This window comes from Phaenicophaeus curvirostris, chromosome 2 (genome assembly GCF_032191515.1).
Source record: "Phaenicophaeus curvirostris isolate KB17595 chromosome 2, BPBGC_Pcur_1.0, whole genome shotgun sequence".
NCBI lineage: Eukaryota > Metazoa > Chordata > Aves > Cuculiformes > Cuculidae > Phaenicophaeus > Phaenicophaeus curvirostris.
In genome coordinates this window covers 49,434,883-49,458,593 of record NC_091393.1, presented here as the reverse complement: position 1 = coordinate 49,458,593, position 23,711 = coordinate 49,434,883, and the positions used below count along the sequence as shown (strand labels likewise).

The window sequence follows — 23,711 nt, the reverse complement described above, 5'->3', positions numbered from 1 at the left end:
TCTATCATTTTCTCTTAAATAACATTTAACTGCTCCACCTACAGTTATGGTCCTGCTGTGTAACGTTGTGTTTAAGCACTAAGTAAAATACTGCTCCTGCTTGTATACATTTACAGTGTAAATACATTGGAAGGAAATATGTGTGAAGGAAGGCAGCATACATAAAAGCAAAGTCAATTTCCAAAGGTAGCAGAGCGCCTGGGATAGAAACTGTCCACCCCACTTGTTTCTTGGCTCTCTTTGTGGCAGAGGGGGCAAATAGAAACCTCTGAGAGTACTTCTGCCATGCTGACCCATTGGGGGAAGAACGACGTACTCCAGCTCTTGTTTCTGTGATTCAGAGATTGCCCATAAATATGTTTGTTCACCACACTGTGTAAACATGTTGTTCCACTCCTTGGTGCTGTTTCATGTGACCGCCGCCAAGGAAACAACCAAATGGCAGGGCACAGAACCTGCAGAATGAATGCCTATTGTTTGCTGTGGTTTTGCTTTTCTTTTTTTTTTTTGGTCATAGGACAGGGTGTGGGGCACCTATTTTTTCCGCTGAATATTTAAGAACGCCAGTGGAAGTGAGTGAAGCAGGGTGAACATAATCGGGCATTAGATAATGATCCCTTCCAGCATTACACCTTTCCCAGGGCATGCAGGACTTTCATCCTAAAGTGTACGGTGACAAGGCAAATCGTGTAGATTCAGCAGCAAAATCAGTTAGTATTGAACCTCTCCTTCAGTCAGTCTTTAGCTGATGATTGGAAGTGTGGAGGTCAGGATAGACTTCTGTATGTGCCTAGCTTTCAGTATTTCAGTTTGCTTTGCAAACATGGTGCAGAGTAAATACACACAGACAAAGATACTTGATGCTTATAGTCTCATTAGTTTACTCAGGTGGTTCTGTTCAGTCTTCAGGACTATGAAAATTGACTTGTCTACTGTCAGGGCTCTATAATTAATACACAGCTTTTCCTTGGACTCTTAATTTTACTTTCACGTGAGCATTTAATGCACACTGTGCCTTTCTGCTCCATATCTAGTTCTTTTCTGTAGGCTGCAGCAGGAGCCGTTTGCACAATTCACACAGCACTGCAATCCCAATGAGGGCCTGTTGGTAAATAAATCATAGATGGAAAGATCATCTGCTGTTTTCCTTGACCTATTAATATTTGCTTTTAAACAGTATCTATTAATCCCGTCCATCATCAGGAGGGCTGTGAGTACAATGCAGATGGTGATGGCTATGCAAAGCAGTAGTAGAGGGTAATGAATTTCTGTCAAATGGCAGCAAGGAGCCAACACTTAATTCTAAACAGCAAAAGCACGCAGGCTGGAGAATATTAAAACAGATGAAAAAAATGTAGTTTGCACAGCTGATTGGGTTCATAAGCATTGGAAGAATTTCATGTTGAAGTGGTCTTCGAAACAGCCTGCACATACTTGGAACCTATAAATATCTTCATACATTTTTTAGTGGTTTAAGCATAGTAACAATTTCACATTGTTTAAGTATAGCGTTACCAGATTTGTGGTGTCAGTGTATGTCAGGCTCTTACACTGGCTTTGCTCCCCCTTCCCCAGCAGCATTTGTGCACGAGGCCACGAGTACTTCTGGGGAAATACTATAAACCTTGGTCAGGTGGGAGACCCATTCCCTGTGAAAGTACATTGCCTGGCATTAAGTGATGGAAATTTTATTAATTCTTTTATTCAGAGTTCTGTCACAGCTGTGGTCTTGCCTGTGGTTAATGGCTGGCAAAACAGTCTATAATTACCCCAGGCATCTTTTTTTAATATTATCCCAATGTTGTCTGAACTCCAGTCCTCTACAGTATCCCACTTATTTCTAGTTATATTTAAAAAAAAAAATCTGAAAAGGTTTCTGGCATTTGAAGCTCTTGTGTAACTTATCTGGACCTTAAGACTTTAAAATATTTTAAACTTAATACTTAATTGCTGGTTGTGTGCAGAAGGATTACGGAAGTATGGCTTATTTAGTCTAGCTGGTAGCCTGGGAGGTAAATACCACAAGGAGGGAGGAAACCTGTTGAAGTCCAAGGATAGTATTGGCACAAGATGAATGGTTATGAGTGCATTCTGGATTAATTGAAGTCAGACATTAAAAGGTCCCAAACCATCCAAGAAGGGAAGTTGTAGGACAGACTTCCAAACAGGATAATGGGGACAAAGAAATGTTTTTAAGATGGTTCTTGATAATTTTGGGGAGAATTTAAGTCAGAGTTTTTTCACCATTTTAATTTAAACCCATTAATAATTGCTGAAACAGAAAGATAAACCAGGAATTTTAGCCACATCTCGTAGTGAAGACAAGGACTAATACTTGTGATGCTGAAGCAAAGGCATCTTCAGCAATGGCAGAGACTGCTTTTTAGGAGGAAAATGTTCTTTCTGCCTACAACTCAGTCACAATGTCTTGGATTATTTCATGTGTCTTTTAGCCTTAAAAGAATTGCTGCATTTTTAACATGCTTATGTGGGATAACGAAGCATGACTCAAAGTAATGAGGAAACCCCAGGTTTTTCCTCCCTTCATTATTAAAGTCAACTTGTTGGACGCTGTTGCCTGAAGGCTTAATTTGCAAGGAGGTTTGTGTTAAATTGGAGAAAAGCCTTCCACCATCTGAATGCACAAATGCACCTTTCTTTGGTCAGTCAGGTTTGCTTTTTGTTGTCTCAGTTGCATACCTCAGAAGAATTCAGGATCACTACGGAGTTTTTGTAGTTGCTGGCGACCAGGAGCCATCATTTGTGCGGCACCCTGCAGACAGATGCCCTTCTCCATGCAGGTGCCTGCTGGAAGATAGGCAGATAGAGGAAATACCAAGTCATTCACGAGGAAGAAGTATGGTGTGAAACTTTTCTGCTTACAAGCGGTGTGCTGGGCAGGGGGCAGAGGGGGAACTGGGAACATGCATGGAGTAAAGGTGGCTGTCAAGTTAGGAGGAGAAGTATGAGCTTAGTTCCTTAATTGGATTTTAAAAAATTAAATATATGCTGCCTGCTTACACCAGCTATGTTTTGAGAATTTTATGAGCAGCAAGGTCACTTTTGTTCAGCTTTCCTTTCTAGAAGAATGAATTAGAAGAGGCAAAATGAAAGCTGTCAAGCTGTCTCCTTTTCCATGTTGCCTTCTGCAGGTTTCGGAAGAATACTTTCCCATGGCATGGACTTAGACCTTACTAAATTCTCTTCCCCTTGGCAGCTGTGGTGAGACTAAACATGGCAACAGCTCTCCTTGGTAGGACTGAGACTAAGAACGTATTTAAGAACAGAAATAGGAAAAAAGAAAAGCAGCTATAGCACCTGCATTTAATATTTTTTTTTTCAGAATCAGGTACTGTAGCTGTAAGAACAGTTGACTTCAACCAGTAACTTCATATTCTGCATAGAAGAGCAGTCCAGAAGGTTTGTTGTTAAGCATACAAAACTGCCAGGTCAACATGAATTTTCTGTAAAACTCTAGACTATATAATGAATGCTAAATGTATGTATTATTGATCCAGGACTTGAAGAACATTATTCCTATGGTGTGATTTTGTTTTGGATTGAAACGCTGCTACTTTATACTGTTCCTCATTAGCTTAATCTTTCCTGTGGCAATGGGTGCATACTTTCATCATTACCCTTTCTAATGGAATTTGATACATTCCTCTGCTATGATCTGTAAATCCAAGAGTTTACTTACTCTTTTCTTAAAAGCCTCTGTGTGACCTGTTGTAAAATAAATGGGCTGTATTTAGCCAGACTTCCTAAGAAGCTAGTGCTAACTGGCTTATCTTGCATAAATATGATTTTCAAGCGAATTTAACACTTTAGATTAAAAATTTTCTACTGAACCCTTCCATGTTAATATGATGATATTTGATTAAAAGTATTGTTTTAGTTCTTTCTACGTACTTCTCTGTGAGGTATAGCTTTTCCCTAGGCTGCTGACAGAAGTGTGTGACAAGGTTACTTTTATTTCATTGGTCATACATTTAAAAATAATAGAACTGTCTTATCCTAAGCACACAGCAATGATCATGAGAAGCTATGTCTACGCTGGCATGTAGTGTGACAGAAGAGAGAGAGGGATCTGTAGCGAGGAGTAATTGTGAGGTCCTTGAGCCTGCCGTGCAAGCTAGTTGCACGAGATATGGAGGTGGCCAGGGTCGTCCCTAAAGGACCATCCCGGAGCTGAACTAATGTGCGGCTGAAATGTGTACCAATATGCAGAAAGACCCTTTCAGGCTGCAAAGTGAAAGGCACGACTCTTGAATTTAGTCTTATGACAATTAGGTTTGCCATTCCTCCTCCTTCATTGACATTTAAATATTGTTGCGTTATACTGTAATATGTTTGTATCTAATGAATTAGCTGCTGCTCTGTGGTCTAAAAAAGAGTGAACAAATGCCTCTGCCTGGCGACAGCTGACTGATGCTCTTCAATGTTGAGTATTGTGCCCTATGGAGTGGAGAATCTTAACCTTGCAGGGGTAGGGATTACCTGGCAATTTTTGTCTAAAATGGGTGAGAAGCAGCTCAGCTTATCTTTTAATATCTCAGATTTACTTTACTGTGCACTGAAGCAGCGCTCTGTTAGCAAAACTGAGATTTGCTTTTTTTCTTTCCTATGTGGAAATTTAAAGCAATTCTTTATAGGGCATTCATTGAAGCACTCTGACTATGTAAAAATAAAACTTTTTTAAAGTACCCACTAAAAATCATGAACTCTCTCAGTATGAATTTGAATTCTTCTAATAATTTTCATCATTTTACTCTTCAAAGCCCTCTTGGTTGTTCATTATGCACCTGGCCAAAGCAGGCCTTCCCAGGAATGTGTGTGTCCAGGAGGTGGCACTGTGTTTTTGACAGCGGTGAGGGTGTACTTGAGCGACAGGCAGCCTCAGCAGAGCATCTCCTTCAAGAGAAGGGCTAGGATGCTGTAGCCTTCCGACTGAAGGCCACTTTTTGACAGTGGCTTTTGTCATGTACTCTAAGTTGCTTTGGATTTGTATTGAAAATCCCACTATATGTGGACTTTTCCAGTGAGCTGCTTGGGTGGTAGCGAGGTTGCTGCTGCTCTATACTGGGAAACCCTTTCCAGGTTTTATTTCCATAAAGGAATTGAGAGAGAAAATAGGAGCGGGGAGATGATTCCTTTCTTTTCCTGTTACCATGGTAATGATTTTAATGAACAGACCTGAAAAATGGATAGTCCTACTGCAACTCTGAATTGCCATTTAATATGAGTTGTAAAATAAGCTGGTAGAGGTGTGACTCCTTTGCTTGTAGATTGTGTGGACAGACCAGTGTCACAAGCACTGCTGTCCATTGTGACTCCATACTGGAAGCTGCCTTCTCCTTTGGCTTTCGGCAGCAGCATCTTTTACTTTGTTTTTTGAAGGAGCAGCAACTGTGTGGGACCCAGCCTCTGGAGTAAGGCAGCAGGAGTAGCTTTTGTTTCAGCTACCAGCAGTAGTATCTAATTGCTTCTGTCTCCATAATGGCTTTAACGTCTGTCCCAAAAGTGCATCGCTCCCTTCCCGAAGGTAGTCTGGTTCACAGAATGCAGCAATCAAAATACTTCATCTTTCTTTTCCTATCACAACAAAGCTAAAATGGAAAGGCATAGAAAGGCTTTTCTGAGTTACCTACTTCTTACACAGCTCCTTTTTCATTTAAATATTTGCTTGTTCATTTAAATTTTACAAATATTTAAATATTACAAATATTACAAACAAGTGATCAAGAGTTAGTATGAAACGTATGACATTATAAAGCCTTCTTAAGACCAACAATTGAAATTAAGAAGGCTTTATAATAGAAAGTAAACGTGAGTAATTGGAACACAGAAGTGTATTTGTAAGTGCCCAGGGACTGCCAATAATGTAATAGAAAGTGGGAGTTTCTCCTTTATTGTCTTACATATGTGCTGTATATAAAAATTCTTATTGGATTAAAAATAATTATAGTGGGCTATTACATAACAGCAAAGGAAAAATGAAGTTAAGATATAAAAGACAGGGTGATGGGTATGTTCAGAGTCGATGCAGTGGGGAAATAAGGGGAAGCTGTTGCAGACCATAAGGAAAGATTCTTCCAATTGTCGACACAAGTGGTTTGTTTATAAAGAGATAGAAGCAGGCTGTTGATGGAAGCAAGGCTACCAGAAATATGTGCACCAATCTCTGCATGGTTTTAATGGGTAGGGTGTTCATTCTGATCTTACAGTGAATATGAAACTGGAGTAGCTGCTTTGCTAGTAGGGATAGAGTTGCTGGAGAGCATTGGAAAGCAAGAAACTTAGGAGGGTTTGTAAATACTTTTCTGTTTTCCACCAAGACGTTGATTTCTTGCATTCCTTTTTGTTTGTTTTTACTTTGAAGTTTTTTGGATTTTTTTTCCTGTTCTGTTATGGGTCCTGCTGTATTGATCAGTGTCCCTGCAGAGGGCTGCAGTATTCCTAAGGATGATGCTTTGAATCTAGGACTGAGTGTTTGGGTACCAAGAATTAAATTAACCAAATGCCTCAGCATAGTCAGTGTTTGTTAGGGACATAATTGTCAGCAACACTTGCTGTAGCTTTTTGTGAAGCTATTTGATTGCTTTTAGTTGTTGTTTGAGCCCTTTTAGTTGCATATGACTCATTATTTAAGTCCATTTAAAAAAAGTTAAAAGCTTGATGGATGATATGTAATTGCAAGCATATGATAAAAATACATTTGTGAAAGTAGTAGGGTACAGAGCTAGTCTGAAGGACATGAAAATGGCTGCATGGAAAGAGATTTTCAGAGCATCATGAAGCTTTGTGTGCATCCTGGTAGTTGTGCCTGCTGCCCCCCATCTGGGTCCCTTTCATCTCCCCTGTGCCCTGCCTGATGTTTGCCCATATTGTGGGAGCTCATCAGATGTTGGGCTTGCTTTGAATACTGTAGAGCTGATATCTCCTGCTGGCTTCCTATTTGAGAGCAAATTACAATACCTCAAGTTTTTTTTTCCCTTCTTTTTGAAATTCTTTAGCTTTTGTCTGCTGTATGTGTGTTTAAGGAACATGAGTTAAAACTTATAAAGACACACTAAATGCACAGGAAGTGGAAGGTGTGCATAAGGGCCAGGAGAGCAGGACATGCTGTGTCCCAGCTGGCTCCCAGAGATGCTGGGGTGCTCTGCCTCCACAGGCACGTCCTCATTCTTGCTGTGTTGCAAGTCATCCATCTGTAAAGGGAGGATACTTTCTCTTTGAGGGTATTATTTTAAGGCTTAGTTAATGCTATATGAGTCCAGTGGAACGTGTTTAACGTATAAATTTTTTCTTGTTTGTTTTAAAAATAACTGTTTAAGTAGAATTTAAAACCTCCAGCTGATCCAGCTAAAAAGCCCAGAATACATCAACACATCACTGCTAAAAATAGACTCACTAATTAGGGCAAAGTTTATCCCTGTGGATTTCTACAAGCTTTCTTTAATTTGCAGGGTGGCTGTTGGGTTTGCATCAGGAATTACTTCATTTGATGGTTTTGTTGTGCATGGTGTTCATAAAAGTGCCATTATTTCACTACACTGTGCACACAACCATTTTCCTTCTATCCAGAGGACCTACAAATTGTACATAAAGACCGATGATACAATTTCTTATGTAGCATATTTGTAAAGATTAACTTAATACCAGAGTAGGACTAGCATGACCATACGTCATGTTTCCAAATCTCTCAGGTTCCCATTATGTATATCCTATATGCTTTTTAAACTCCGATGTGTAATAAGTCATCAATATCATTGCAGTTCTCAGAGCTCTGAAGCACAGATGCTTGTCTAATAAAAGGGCTAATGTTTTCTTTGGTTGTTTTCTTTAATTTTGTTTCTTGTAATCCCTGAGTTAGTCCCAGTTTTGGGAGTCTGTCAAACTCTTAATGATCATTTTCCTTCAGACCAAATGTTGTTTTCTGTATAATGTAATCAATTTTCTCCCAAGAGAGCCTGATTGTAAAGAGGTGGTTTAGCAAAAATTAAATATGCCAAAAAAAAAAAAAGCATGTTTATCAGTCTACTTAGAACATCCATACTGGCCTTACTGATAGTTCATTTTTTGAAAGACATGAAAAGGAATAATGCAAGAAATAAAATGTTACTTTGGGAAAATCTTTATATAAATAATAACCTAAGGCTGAGAAAAATGAACAGACTCACTTTTGTGTATTTGGAAGAATAAAGCAGCACTATACCTGCAGTAGAATAAATGAAGTTTAATCTGAAGTTTTATGGTAAAATTTTGGATGAGTTTTGACCTTATCAGACTTAGATTATTGCTTCGTATAGACACAGCAGAAAATAACAGTTTATTTTTAGAGGAGTTTTGGAAGGAGACAGAACAGGAAAAGGTCTTTCTCACATGAGTTTGCACATCCTCTTCCTAACTCTTAATGGTTCTGCATTTGGTAGTATCTGAGACCATAACCATCACCAAATCCTTTATCCTACATGTTGCCAAGGTCTTCCAGGCTTCCAGGAAGAACAGATTTAGATTTATTCTTCAAGGAAAAAATGTGTGGGGACATTAATGCCTACCATATGGTAAATATACTTATTAAACTGGATTTTAGCCTTGATCCCATTATTGTGCATCAGCCTTACTTCGTGAGCACGCATTGGAAACATGGCTAATTGAGTATGTCTGTAGTCTAGAGAAGTACGTGGTAAATGCCATGGGGACTGCAGGCCAATATTTATCCTGTGTCATCTTGTTAAGTGTTTGGGAACACCTGAGTCTGCTGAACACTGAATTTTGTCTGTCCCCTGTATTATTCTGCTTGTGCTTGCACTTCATGTTATCTAATAATACTGGTTTGATATGTAGATCTACAATTAAATTTTATGTCAAGTAATATGATTGAGTCATGAAAATAAAAAGCGTAACAGAATTCCAGCTGTATTCTTGTCCAATAAAAGATACCATTCCTATCTGCAGGTGAAATAAATACACACCCCAACGCACTGTTTTATCAATAGCCTGTAAATGCTCAGAAGTTTTGTGCATCACATCTATGAGAGTAACTCTTCCTGAGATCCTGGTAATCACAGGGAATTGAAAGGGTGAGACAGCAGGCGTGGTGGCTAGACAAGTGGGCTACTGAGATAGTGTCCCATTAGGGAGGCGTTAATGGGGCCACCTTATGAGCTGGTTCACTTATAACTGCACTGTCAGAGCTTCATCCCACCCAGGAGGACTGTCTAGACACTCATTTATTCTGACGGAGGCAAGAATATCAGCGTGGTTGATGGGTGAGTTGAACTCAGCTAGTATTAATCACAGTTTGTCTTTCTCATAGTCTGATGAGTAAATGTACTTTGCTTTATGAATCTGCATTTGCCTCAAATGCCTGGTTGCCAATGTTCAATTTATGCCAAGGAGTTTCTGCTATATGTACAGGCAAGACAGCCGTGCCAACGTCCATGTTGTTGGCACATTTTCCCCATTCCATACATATTTTTTGCAGATACTCGAAACTATTGTCAAAAAAAATGTAAAATTGCAAACAGGGCTTGTTTCATCCCTATTTATTAAAGTTATGTGAAACGTTTCACGATAAGAGCTGTTTCCATCTATTTGCAAGTTTGCTGAGATTCGATCTTGCAAGATGTGTATGAAACGCTATACAGTGAAAATTACTCGCTCAGGTAGTTGTGCAGAGCAGCAGGATGTTAAACAAAAACCCCAAATCCCAAACAAGCCAGTTCCCTGCTAACTTCCTACACTTTGCCAGCCCTGTTGAGTAAGCATTGCAGACAGTTTGTGCTGGGTGGTGCTCTGGGTTTTCCATGTTTGAATGCTGATGCCACGCTGGTGCAGAGTGTGTGGGCAGCTGGGGTGTACACCCTGCTCCCAGGCTGGCAGCAGCACCAAGGCAGAAGGAGGCGTGTGCGTGCATCAGGGAGGAAGAGGAAATGTGCATCTCATCTGAATATTTTTTGTTGTTAAACAGGGGCTTGTTTTCTGTCTAAACATATTCTGTAGGTATCAGCCAAAGAGCACATAAAACCTTTTATAAAATGCATAAATACTTACCTGACACATTTGTGTTCCTGTATATAGAGCACCCTCTTTCACGAACGGTATGGGCTGCAACCAAAGCATTTATAAAGAAGTGTTAAGGAAGCAGGCTAAGAATTGATCTTTCTTGTACTTTACTTAGGCTTTTGATATCTTCCCATTTTTAAAAGAAATATTATCCCATGTAATCTTTAAAGCAATATAAAATAGCAAACTTCAGAATGTTGCTGAAGACAGCAGTTTATGCAGGGCGTGTGTCTCTATGTGCTGTTTTTCTTGCTTTCCCAATCTGATTGTGCTGTTGCAGCCAATTCAAAAGCCCAGGAAGGGCATGCTTCCTGGATCCCGGAGTGCAACAGTATAGGGGATGCAAGAGTAGGGTTGACATGGTTACCAGGGTGGTAACTTGCTTAGTAGTGCAGCATTTGGGAGTGGTGCCATGGACTACTGGCTTGCAGACGAGGCTAAAGAACTGAGAATACCTCAACTCTAATCCTGGCTTTTCCACTCCGTGGGCAGGTTACTAAATCCCTTGGAGACTGTGTCTTCATCTTTAAATAGGAATAATACCTACCCTCTAGAGGCATTGTGAGGATATATGTATTTATGCAGTACTGCGTGTGGACTGATAACTGCTTGTGCTTTGTATTCAGCATTGATCCAGTTGTAGTCTAACGTGGAAGATACCTTCTTCTTTTTCTCACAATCAGTTATATTTCTGATTTTGAAAGGGAGTTCCCTTGCTAAAATCCAAGGACTAAAATCGTAACACTGATCTTTTGTCTTTAGCCTCGGTATTTTTCCCACTTTCGCATTCTAGAAGAAGGTAAATGTTCTTGGCAGATTCCTGCCAAGTTACAGTTCTCTAGCCATCAGTGTCACGGTGATTACAGTAATTTAGCTTTAAATAAGCTTCTTGGATATGGCCATCTGTGTATGGCCATAGTACCTGTTGTTCAGAGGGCGGTGAATAATCGGGGATAAGGCTTAAGAGAAGTAGTATAACCGCAGTGGAAGCAGGGAGAATTCTGAAATCTGTGGCAGGTGACTGGGTTTCCCAGCTCTCTGCAGCCCGTATTTTCCTGCTGGGCGATGGCAGTAGGGCAGGGGCACCCAGACCTTTGTAATGAGCTGCTTGACTAGATGCTTGATTTTTTTTGTTTTTTTTTTGTTTTGCTTCTTTATTAAGAGCTGACAGAACCCTATTCAAAGCAGTTTCCAGCATAACCGAGTAGCTTAGTTTCCCTTAAGTGCAGAGGAGGAGAAAACCTTCGCAGCCTTTTGAATGTGTCCGTTCAAGGGTTATGAGCAGGCCACTCCCTTCTGCTCCAGCCTAGCCACTGGGGACCGCGGGGACATCCTTGGGAGCAGCATCTCACAATGATCGCCTATGTGCAGTGCCTGCCCGCCGACCCGATGGTCGGGTGCCTCGGCAGGAGCAAGTGGCAGCCCAGCTGCAACGATGAGGAGGAGGAGGAACTTCTCCCGCTCTATTCCAGCAAAATGGGAAACGCTCACACCAAGCTGCCTGGGCGCTTCAAGAAAAAGTTGCTGAGCAAAGATGACAACTCCTTCTGGCCAAGTAAGAAAGACCCGTTCCTTTTTGTTAACCGTTTTGGTCATTTAGCATTGTGTTGCCGTCATGGGGGGAATAAACAAACAAGGGAAAATACTCGTATTTCTCTTACTCTTAGGGAGGATGAAGGCAGTGGGAGCAATTTTCTTGCGAAAGCACATAGTTCCACTTCAGGAGAGTGTGCCTAAGTATTGTATCCAGTGGGACCACTAAGTCGATACAGGATGACTCTTTGTGCATGGGATGGGTCTATGTTTGAGAAGTCTTAAGCAATTGCTTTCAGTTCAATAATACTCCTTTTCAGCAAAATAATAGATTTAGATGAGTGGAGCTGTTGACGTGGCACTCTAATTGAAAGCCATACAATCAGTCGATGACAAGGACAGGAAAAATAAGGAAAAGAACTAACAGACTCAAAGATGCTTAATGCAGTTGATGAGTACCCATTTTTTAAAAAAATCTGCTTTTGAATAAATATTTAAGTTTATTTTCCCTCTGAATGTGAGAAAATTCCTGAGTTGTGTTAACTCTCTCTCTTTTTTTTTTTTTTTTTACATCTATACAGTTTCAGTTTTCACTGGCAAGTACAGATGGGAAATAGGGAGAGAATGGGGCAGACAATGGTAATGTTCGGCTGTTTTGTTTTTAGCCTCATTGTTTGCCTTCCCTTTTTTTTTTCTCTGACCACCTAAGCAAAGGCACCCAGCTGTTTCTGGAATGGTTGCTCAGAAAAGGTGATGGGGGAGAAATTTCCCAAGACAAAGAAAGCTCTTGCTGCAAAAGCCAGCTGGCTGGCTATCTTGCACAGGCCTTTTTTCTAAAAAATGAATGTATTTGCAACTGTACTGATTTGTCCTTTCCTCATTAGTCTCATGCTGATCACCTGACAATGGCTAGTTATTACCGGCAATTGAGAAATCACTGCCCAGTCACACTGTGCTAACACTGATTAGTGAAAGCACCAGTATTTCTGTTTTCTGTATTACAGGATTCTCCATCTAGTGCTAAGCCAGCTTGGTTTGATGTTGCCTGCTGTAGGAGTGTGATTTACCACAGGGGCATTCCAGGCCTCTTCCAAGAGGAAGCAGTTTCTTAAAACCCGGGGAAAGAAAAATCCAGCTCACCTGCTGAATTGTTATATTTTAGAGCACAGGGCCTGTTCTGGTTCATTCAGAGGGGAAAATGAAAATGCTCCCTTTATGTAAAATTATATAGCTTCTGTACTACAGGACGTTGAGAAATCCTGAAGAGTCTGTGGTTGCCTGGAAGTTCTGGGGAACAACTCCAGGGATGCTCTGGGGGAGTAGGACATGTCCCCTCTCTGCCCCAGCCAGCTGGGTGACAGGTTAGTTCATTTGTACATGACATTCTCTTTCAGAGCTGGTTCTTGTAGTGTGCTCAGAGGTGTTGCTCTGGCAGCTGAGCTCAGGATGTTGGGAGGAGCCACTCTGTTTGAACCTGCTTCTCTGGAAATGAGATTGAGGAGCGTAGGTAGGGCGCTTGAAATCCCTGCTCCCTCCCTGCTGCCTGCATCCTTCTTCTCTGCGCTGTCTGCAGGAAAAATGTCTTCCCCTTTCTAAAATGCACTTGAAGTTGAATTATAAACATTTTCAGAAGATGAGTAGAGACAGAAGAGTGGAGAACAGGGCAGTACTCATGTTACTACAGTATTAGAAAGAGGTAGTAAATACAGTTGATCTTGAATCTTCTTTGCATTTAAGAAGTTTGGAAACTGAAACACAGGGATTTTTTTTTTTTTTTGAGATTTTTGTGTTTAAATAGCTGAGTTGCTTCAGGGCACTGTCCAGTCTTTTCTTGGATGAACCTTAATGACCTCTGAATTTACATTATGTGTGCAAAGAAGAACCTGGCAGACTTTCGTGTAGCTGAAGGGTGTGATGTGGTTCCTATATATGCAGTAGGAGTGTTTACTCTCCCTGTCCAGATGCATTCCTTTTTTATTGTTGCTTCAGCATGTTGTTAATGAAGAGAGAAGAATTCAGTTTAATTCTATGTAATATTTTAAAAGTCACATGCATGTGTGTAAATGTATTCATTTATAATGCAGCATTTCGATAAGCAATTGAATTGTTTGACTTATGATCTACTACAGCTTTTAAATGCAATTTCTGGTTCCTAACAATAAACTTTTACATGTTTCAGACCAAGTTTATTATTAGTTCCTTTATATGGTGTTTCACTGATGTCTGGTATGACCACATGCATTTTGATTTTTCTTTTTGAGTTACAGATCGCTGAAGTTTTATTATTTAATGTTGAATCCTTGATACGGTGAATGGCAAAAATCAGTTACCTGCTTTCTGCCCTGACTTCTCCCAGGAGAAGTGCTTGTGTTTTAGTAGTGGTGTCCCACCGCGATACAAACAGTTTACATGTGGGAGACCAGCGCTGCCCTGCTGGCTCCTTTTCCTTCTTACTCATTCCATAGAAACAAAAAAATGGCAACACAATTAAGCCATCAGTTAAAAGTGTTATTTGTGGGGCAGGTGCTATTTCTCTTTGAGACAGGGAGGCTGCTTTGCTTTTAAACTCTGTTAATGTTTATTTTAAGGAACAAAAAGTGTTTAAGAGTGGAAGTGCTTTCTGGGACCAGGTCAAGTGATAACTGCAGAGCACAGCAGGGGATTATTGGCTGAGCTTTATCTCTGTTGATAAAGGCCTCCCTTCGGGGTCCTTATCGAGCGTCATGAGAACTGGGCTTGGAGAGGTTTCACAGTGCTGATGTGCCCCATAGAAAATGCCCCCAGTACTGTTATGGTTGTTTGAAAACATAATACAGTCAAATTATTGAACTTCTGCCAGGCTGGGGGAGCATTCATGCTAAGGGGCCGTCCATGGTCTGCAGCGGTAATCAGTGCTCCCACTTGCCTTATAGCTTCTCTGTTGCAAAATATTCAATATTCAAAATATTTGTAGTGTTATGTATCAGCTCTGACAATCAAGTGATCATGTTAAGGTTTGGTGGCTTTTAAGCTGTAGCAATTGTTCTGATAAAACTGATAATGAGGGATACTCTGAAGTGGAAGTACTGCGTTACCAGGTCGGCGTCATTTCAGCATCCATGATGCTGTTTCTCTGCTGTTCTTCACTGCCAGATTGATTGTAAAGTAAATAGACAATGTAGGATTGAAATAAACCAGAGTTCAGCAATACATCCATCTTTTAACAGCCTGCCTGCCTGCAAGAGGAATGGTGTTACAGCGGTGGAGGACCCATCATGTCTTCATTCACCATTACACACAAACTCAGCAACAAAGTTAAGCTGAGGTCTTCCATTGACCAGGTTTGGCAGAAATGCAAAGGGCTTGGTTTAAATGCCTGCTGAATTGGAGCCACTGTTGCTATGGGAGGCTGTCACCTCCTCTGGGTTATAGCATTGCCTGCCTTTTGTTATCCTCATTGCTGCCTCATATTTTGTCAAATTTGCAGTTTAGAGATGTGGTATTCTGTTGCTAACCTAGCTAAACTGTGGCATCTGTTGGATTTTTGTGATGATGAAGTTCTGGTAAGGATTTTGGAGGTTTTTTCTTTCTTTTACAGATGTGTGTGGGAGGTAATTGTAGTATCAGATTACTTTTAATGTTTGTTAAACAGTAGCTTCAGTTATTGGGATTTTTTTCCTCAGTGTTTTGTTGCCTGCTAGCTCATGAAAGGATGCTTTTTTTCTTTTTCATTCATTACTCTTCCAAAGAACAACAGCTCCATCTTATCTGTGAAGCCGAGATCCTTGTGTGTGCTGCGTGTTTTGTGAAAAACATACAAAATCTGAAGGTATAATGAATAAAACTATTTATAAAAGTATAGGATATTCTGAACCAAATCAGATATTTTATTATTCACTATTTGCTGTGGCTTTTTTTCCCAGGTTTCTCTTCTAATAGTGATGAGATTTAAATTTCCCAATTAAAGGTTGCAATATATGTAAAAAAAGCCAGAATCCTTGCAACTTGGAAGGATTCGTTCTTTGCCTTCTCATTTAGCCCTGTGGAAAAAGGCTGAATTGCTTTCCATCTCTATAGATCCTGGGCCGTTTGAAGCACTGAGCGAGCCTTTGTGGCCTGTCTTGCCCTTATGACAGAAGGGCTCAGTCTATCATGGTGAATGGCCGGGACTGCTACTTACAGAGCCTCATGCAAATGACTAGCCATCCTCACTCCAGCTTTATCTGCTGCATCCAGCTCTTAGTGTAACAGCTGACATATCAGATTGCATCAGATAAAGCTGGGAACTGGTTTGTTTTGAAAGGAGAAAGTAACTTGAATATTTTTTTTATTATGTGCCTGGAAAAAAAAAGGGGGGGCTTGTTCCCCATTTCTCTCAGTGTTCTAAGCAAGGACTTGCCTTATACCTGAGTTTGCTTGCAAGTTTTGTTCCTTTGGCCAAAACAAGCCACCAAAACCTTGCAAAGGTAAGAAACGTGTCCAGGCATTTCAGTATATGTCTTGCATTTTCAGCTCATCCTGCTATACATCATCCTGTGTGCGCCATAGCAAACCTTTTCTGGCCAGGCATGTGGAGGTCTAGCTCTTGATATCCTATGCCGTTGATATACAGCTCATAAGCCCTTTTGAGAGTCAGACAAGAGAGTATTGTGGCTGAAGGAAGGGATGAAGCAGAACTTGGAATATGCTGTGTAAAAAGAGATTCATGTTGGGATGCTGTGAAACACTTCATAAGTGGATCGGTAATATGAGTGTGAAGGCCTTGGTGTGTTGTCTTGCCAAAAGAAAACTCTTTGCCAACCTGGCTGCTCACTGCTAGATGTGAACATGCACTTGATATTGCAAGTTGGTGCTGGTGGTAGATGCTTCATGCATTTCTCTCTGCCTGCAAGCAGATGAAAAGCTGTGTATGGCACTCAGGAGCATAAAGAAGAGGTAGGGAGGTTTTGGTATACAGCTCATTAACATCACTCAAGTACATCTGGAGGAGTCTGGAAAAAATAGAGTTCAGACATCATTTGTGTAATGTTTCCGGTAGTTGGAGTAGGGAGTATCAGCTATAATTAAGGAAGTGGAGCAACATAAATGCAAATCCACATGTGAAACAGGTGAGATTGCAAAGCCTGTGGTAGAGGATGATGATTAGTGATAGACTGAATAAGCTCTTCCGTGCTTAATTTGATTAAAACTCCTGGGGTTTATGGATGGTGGATACAGATCTCACTGGGCGTTGCTTTATCTAGAGCAGTGAAGTCAAGAAATGATTTTGAGTGCTCTAAGAAAATTAGACTCAGATCAGATTAAAGCTGAAACACCACGAGGAGTATGTGAAACTCCACAGAAAAGGAGCAAGCTTTTTAAGGGATGCCTTTATCAGCCTGTCTAATGGAGTCACGCTAGCAATTAAAATGGATTATGGCAGCATTATCAAAAACCATTTTATTATGCCATGTTTCTTGCTGTGTCCCACACTCCTCCAGGCTAACACTTTGAGATGAAGTGATAAAAGGCAAACCAGGTTTTATACTTGTAGTGCATTGTCTTGTGCTGGAGGAAGCAGAGAAGAAAATTCTCCGATTAACAAGGCAGATATTCACATCATCCCTTCTAGAGCCCACTTTTCAGGACTGTGCAAATCAGTGACTTCCATCTATCTCCTGGGTCGTATTGTGTGTCTGTGCATACCAAGTTGTGGTGGCAGAGGAATTCTCCTGCAGCAGAATTCCTCTTGGTGACCCTTAATAAATGTGAAAATCTTCAAAGGCTTCCTTGCCACTCTGTTTTTTTTTTTTTTTTCTGTGTCAACTGCGCCTCACACACTGTCATTTCCCTTGTGTTTTCACACACTGTAGGGAAGCCAGAAGCTTTAATAATAACTGCTTGGAAGAAGGTATGATGGTGTGTTGCCTTGCAAAATACTTTTATTTCCCAAGTATCATGTTCAATGCTTTGTGTAATGGCCTGTGCTTCTCCAAGGTGAATACAGGTAACCTGCTGTGCTGCTTTTGCAGAGCTCATGGTAGGTGGTAGTGCAATGGTTAGAATGGTATATTGCCATTTCTGTGGTGGGTATGATGACCTCTTATATTGTGCTCAGCAGGAGCAATACGGACTGTGCAGCGTACTGCTGGTGAGGGACAACCAGAAAAGGGCAGAGAGCCTCTGTAAGGTACACAGGCTCCCACTGAGGGACCCTGCACGGGCAGAGGGGTCTGGCTCCAGATGGATGGCAGCTCCTGCAGCGAGACCGGAGGGGACCAGGCTGGCAGGGCACTGCTGCCACCCACCCCGGGGCCTCTGCCTGCTCCTGAAGAGTTCAGGACTGTCCCTGAAACTCCCGAAACCTCTGTATGGCTCCTGCATAGGCCAAACTAACAGCTTTTAAAGGAAATGTTATTAAAAGTCTGATAGATTACAACAGATTCTTAGCCCTCTGTTGTTCCCCTGCCCTAATCTGGTGACAAATCATTGAAAAAATGTGCACATTACTTGATCCTCAAGATTTTCAGACCTCTGTATAGACATGGTTACAGATCAACTCTGCTTTTGCCCCCTGTCCAAAGCCAATCATTCCCTCTGTACTACGAACCCTGATACTTCAAGTAAAAGTGCACTTGTCTTCTGAAATCCATCACTTCTTAACTTGGCTTGTGCAGACATTTTGGAGGTAAAGCAAACCTGCACTTTTCTGGCATTGCAGCAGGCAACATAAAAATCTGGCTTTTATTGATACCTTGTAGTGTTAATAAAAAACCCAAACATGTTTAAAATAATCCCAAATGCCAGTAGGCTTAGTGACACTGAAGCATGAATGATGCTGTCAGTTCATCCACAAACAAAAGTGGTACATCTTAATTTGTTTAATTACACTCTAACATGCAGACCAGCTGCTGCTGTTAACAAAAGCAGTTGATCACACCATTTTATTAATTGCATATTAATTGCCACATTCATGTTAACCATATGGGAGACAGTGGAGTGGCATGAAGGCTACTTGGTGGTGGAAAAGAGAAAATGAACTGGCAGAGTGGTAACTTCAGAGAGTAAGTCTCAGAATGATAGGATGACAGAGCTTGCTAAATAGATCTGGGTTTTAGGAGTTGTTTTTTTTTCCTTACGCTAAATTATTGTATTTTAAAAGTGAGAGGGATTTGAGTAGGAAGGACTGTGTCTTGCATGACGACTTATATATTTGTGAACATACTACTGTTATGAGCAAGCTGGTACTGAATTTGTTCAGCAGTTTGCTGAAGGCAGCCTCACTGGCACGTGGCTTTCTGCCTTTGTCTGCCTGCTGTGCATCGGATGCACCCGTGCTGCCTGGAATGACTTGCCATCGCAGCAAGGCTGGAAGAGCCAAAAGGAGTACAAAACATACTGCTTTTTATACTTAATGCAATTTTGTAGTCTTTTTAGATAACAGTGGTAAGTCTTGAGGTTCTTAGATTGAAAAATAAAAACTTTGACACAGGTGGGTTACCTGGTGTAAAATACCTACAGCAAAAAGCAAACAGTAGTGGAGTGGCCACGCCGTGTAGCTGGCATCAGATTACCTTGTAGGATGTTGAATGATGCTTTCCTAATAGTGAGAATTTAGAAAACTGGCCTCAGTTTGTCTTTTTCTTTTTTATTTTCATGCTGCATGAAGGCAGCAGCCACTCTCAGAGGATACACAGCGGTTGTGTTGGGCAGCAGGTGGAGTGTGGGAGTACATACACAGGGACTTCTCTCCTGTCACAGCCAGACTGATATTGTCACGGTCTGTAGAGCTGCTCCTTTGGTGAGGCTGCAGCACTGCTGTCTCCTGCCTCCAGGCGGCTGCTGGTGGGCACCTACAGCAAGGACAAATGATATGATCCATGCAAAGGAAGCTTACCAAAACAAGACAAAAAACCCACACAAGGTCTCTCTACCTTGAATGTACTTGCTCTCTTCCTTCCTTCACATCCCATTAGAAAGGCTAGCAAATCCCAGTGCTGTAATTTTTAAGCTGATGAAGGGGCAGGTTTGGTAGGAGGAAGAACCAAGGGGAGCTCATTGCTTTCTTAGAAAGGAAGCAATGAATTAATGACAGATCAAATAGAAATGTGTCCAATTATGTGATAGGAAGTGCAGGACTGGGCCTGGAATATTCAATGACTTGGAGAATTCAGTCTTGTTAGGTGATTAAGTCTGCCTGCTTGGGTTTTCTAGTCAGTAGTTCAACATTAAAGGCTTAGTCCTACCTCACTGCCAACAGATGGCATTTTGCTTGGATTTCCTAAATGTCTCAGAAGGGCTGGGATTGGGTGACATTGGCTATTTTAAAAAAAAGGCGGGAGGAGAGAGGGAACAACAGCTTTGTTTTAATTAACATACCATGCCCCCTCAAAAGAACTCTGAAAACATTTTTCAGTCTGTATTTGAAAGGACAAAAGGAGGCACAAGTATCTGACAATTAAGAAACAACTTGTAAGCAACTGAAAAGTAGATTGGATCTGATCGGAACTAAGAATATGCAGCACAAACCAAACAGTAACAGTGCCATTTGTATGCCCAAGCAGAAGCTGGGACAGAGGAGTAGTTTTCTTGTTTGGTTTTTTTTCATCAGAAAAATGCATTAAGTGTCTCATCTTAATTATATCTGAATTGGTGGTGTGATACACTGCAGTGGGATCTGGATTATAGGGATGATGTGTGATTGGAAAGACACAGCTTGAATGTTGGATTGCAAGCAGTGCCTATAATTCTAGCAGTTACAGAAACAGTGCCTGATTTGTGAGCTGAGCAGTCTGACCTGGAGTCATTGGAAAAGAATAAATATGAAGCCCCACGACACCAGTTCTCCATTTACAGCAGACGGGTACTTAATCGGTCTCCCTGTGTCTCCTGTGCACTGGTGGGCAGGCAGGCTGTGGCCAGACTATTACTAATTTAAAGGCCAAATTCCCCAAAGCACTGCTTGTGGCTGTTAGGCTACAGCTCCTGGCTTTTGTTTGGAAACTGTTTTTCAATGTGCTGGGGACCATCTAGGTTACTGGTGGAGGCTTCTCCATCAGCTGAGCATGTACTGACGTTGCTGGAGACTAGGCTTCTGGAGGAGAAGGAAATGCTTGTAAATACTGTACTTGAAAGGCAAATTATCTAAGAATGATGCCTTTTCCATGGGAGTGCTTATCTACCCGCTCTGTGAGTTATAAATGGCCACGTGCTGCTCAACCTGAAGGTCTTGTCCACCATCTGTCTCATTTCTGATCTAAGCCACAGTGACTTTGGGACAGCTTTTCCTCCTCTGGTTCAGTGCTGTCATTTGTTTGTCCATGCGCCTTTGAGTATTTTGACAAGGAGTTTAGAAACAGTGAATTTTTATGCACAAGGGCTGTGGAGCACATTTGTCGTTGCCCAGGAGCATCAATGGAGGAAGGAAACCATTTCTCTGCACTTTCATGATCTGTTCCATGTTAGGGAGGGCTAATTAAACTTGTAGTTGGGTAATATCGCCAAAGCAAGTTTGGCACCTGAACTTACTGAATGATCTGATTGTTCTCAGCATCAACTTTTAATCGTTGTGGCCCTGCTTTTGTTAGTCAGATGTTTGCCACAAACTTGATGGTACGGCTAGACCAGGGACAGTGGGCTGCTGTTTGGTGAGGGCGAGCAGATCCCCAAGCAGATGGTAGTAGTAATGTTAGGTTATATAATTAATAGCATCAGAGAAAAAAGACACTCTTCTATGCCCAGTCGCTGAAGGTGGACGTGAGTTTTGTCCTGTGTGTAATGCTAACCTTGTACTGTTAGGTTTAATTAATCCAAAGAGGAGCAGGATGCAAATTGCCCTGACATAAAAAGAAATATTTTTAAAGTCTATATGAACACAGTATTTTTAACTTCTTCATTCCTGGAGCAGAGTGTACACACTACAGAATATTAGACATTGCAGGATGTGTCAGATACTTTTAATGGAGTTTCAACTATGTTCTTTAAATAGACATGTTTAAAAAAACAAAAAATGTAAATTGAGTTTTGATGTGCATCAATGTAAACGTAATCCCTGAAAAAGCCGGGATCCCGTTTGGTGATGCCTTTGTCTAACTGAAGTGGATTGGGGTTGATGTTTGTTTAGTGCATTGCAGCATCCTTAAAGGCTGTTTAAGTCTAGAACTGCTTGTATCGTTACCCATAAAGATGGGAAAAAGGAAGAGGCTTTCCATGCATACTACAGACTGCAGAATAATTTTGGGAAAACATAGCTGTGGTTTTATTGACTGTTTTTTCTGTGGGTGTAAATCTTATTCACATTTACTGATCTCCCAACCCTCATTACGTCTGAATTGGATGTTCTGCTCCAGGGGTCAACCCTGCTCTGGAGCTGTCAGCAGGTTTCCCATCTGACTCTTCTAGCCTTGTTAAATCAGGCAACTCCTTTCTTCTCAGTAACTTGTGTTGTAAAATGCTGCCCCATTCCAATTCTGGTAGTAGCAGAAGCTGTTAGTAATTAACAGTCCTCTGGGCAAATCTGTAACCCAAAGCTGAATTTGGATCATTGTGTATAGTTTAAAAATGTAGCTGCTGGGATACATAGTAGTTTTATCAACTGCCTCGAAATGTCAAGTTGTTTGCTTAGTACTAGTTTAATGATATTTCTCTGCCTTGTTCTTGCTGTCATCTTAACAGCTACTGGGAAGTTTCAGCGACTGAGCTGGGCAGATTGTTGCAAGCTTGTTGTCTGGGCTGGAAAACCCATGGTATTTCTGCATAGAAATTTATTTTTAGGTTCTGCATAGATGTGTCTGTATCTGTGTGGTGTCTCCACTCTGATCAGGTGTTGGAAATCTCAAAGTTGCAGTGTCTCTCCTATTGTCAAGATGATACATTTAGAAACTCTTTCAAAAATATATTGGTAGTTTTAGTGTAAATTGTTTTAATCTGAATTGTGGATGCATGCTTGTGTTGCAGTTGACTTTAAGTGAAATTTCACCACTGGGAGAAGGTTACTCCAAAGATGTTATGTCAAGTTATAGTGTGTGTGATCTGTTTGGAGCCAAAATGGAGGTGATGGCACCATCATTGCATGCTTTTGAAGTTTTTCATATACAAATAGCGCAAGTATTGGAAGAAATATTTTTAAAACTAGCATCAGCTGTCTCGAGTTTCCCTTTCTGACAGGAAATAGAAGCAGAAAAGTCAGACTGAATGTGGGAGAGGAGAGGAGTAAAAGAAACAGCCACAGTTTTTTGTTTTTTTTTCTTTTTGTGGATTATCTGTTGATAAAGTAAATGGTGATGCCTGTTGTTTACTTACAAGCCCCACATACTTATTTATTAAAACCATTGCCAGGATATTAAGAATCATGATAGTTGATGTGCTCACTAGTGCTTTCTGAGGATGTTTGGTGGCGAGGCACCTTTTTCACAGTAGCATTATTTAAACTGTTAGATGCACTTTGCTAGCAATCCAGAGAAACACAGCTAGACGGAGCTTTTTGAGGTTTGAGCTGCTTGTGTATGGTTAATAACAAGGATGATTTCATCTCTGACGCTTTTAAACAAACAAGTAGCAATGCAATTTTAAATTGGCATCTGCATTATACATTTTTGAAGTTGAACCAATTAGCTGCATGAATTTAGGAGGCTATTCTTTGATTTTAAAGACTTTATTGATAGCCTTTATAAGAAGTTCCTTATCAGATGAGGGTCATCTTAAAATTTGTTTTCAAAATCTATTTGTATTTGATCATGTCTGAGATTCACAGGCTGATGGCCAGCCAAAGACGTTCCGTGGAGATGTGTGGTACAGACGTTGGTTCAGTTCTTTCCTTAGAAGCTTAAAACAGGTTGCTGAATCCCACAGCAATATAATTTTGACTGTTATGTGTACTGGATGCATTACTTCAGTTGGAAAATACTGTTTTCGGGGCAGTTTGTGCCATTATTTAATTGAGACATACACAGGTTTTCAGATTTTGTAACGAGCTTTAGGGACAATACCAAATGTCAGAACTTGCTGAAATCTGTTTCTTATTTGTGAACCTTATTTTTCACTTATCATTTTACTGTTGTGCTGTGCAGATAATCTTTTCAAGGGAAGCTTTTGCAAGTCTCTAACTAAGAACCAAAACTTTTTCTTCAGGTTGTTGTGTTGACACAGTG

General features: G+C 40.8%; 1 protein-coding gene across 13 annotated transcripts in view; it reads left to right on the top strand.

Annotated features, from left to right (window-relative positions):
• Nucleotides 1–23,711, top strand: part of NHSL1 (NHS like 1) — a 179,715-nt gene that overhangs the window by 97,425 nt on the left and 58,579 nt on the right. The window contains exon 1 of one of the 13 annotated variants that reach the window (XM_069851991.1): nucleotides 11,183–11,626. The exons of the other annotated variants lie outside the window; for them this stretch is intronic. Within the exon in view, the coding sequence (XP_069708092.1) occupies nucleotides 11,425–11,626 (202 nt within the window). The 5' untranslated portion in view covers nucleotides 11,183–11,424. Of the gene's footprint in view, nucleotides 1–11,182; nucleotides 11,627–23,711 lie in introns of those variants that run through there. 13 annotated transcript variants of the gene reach the window in all.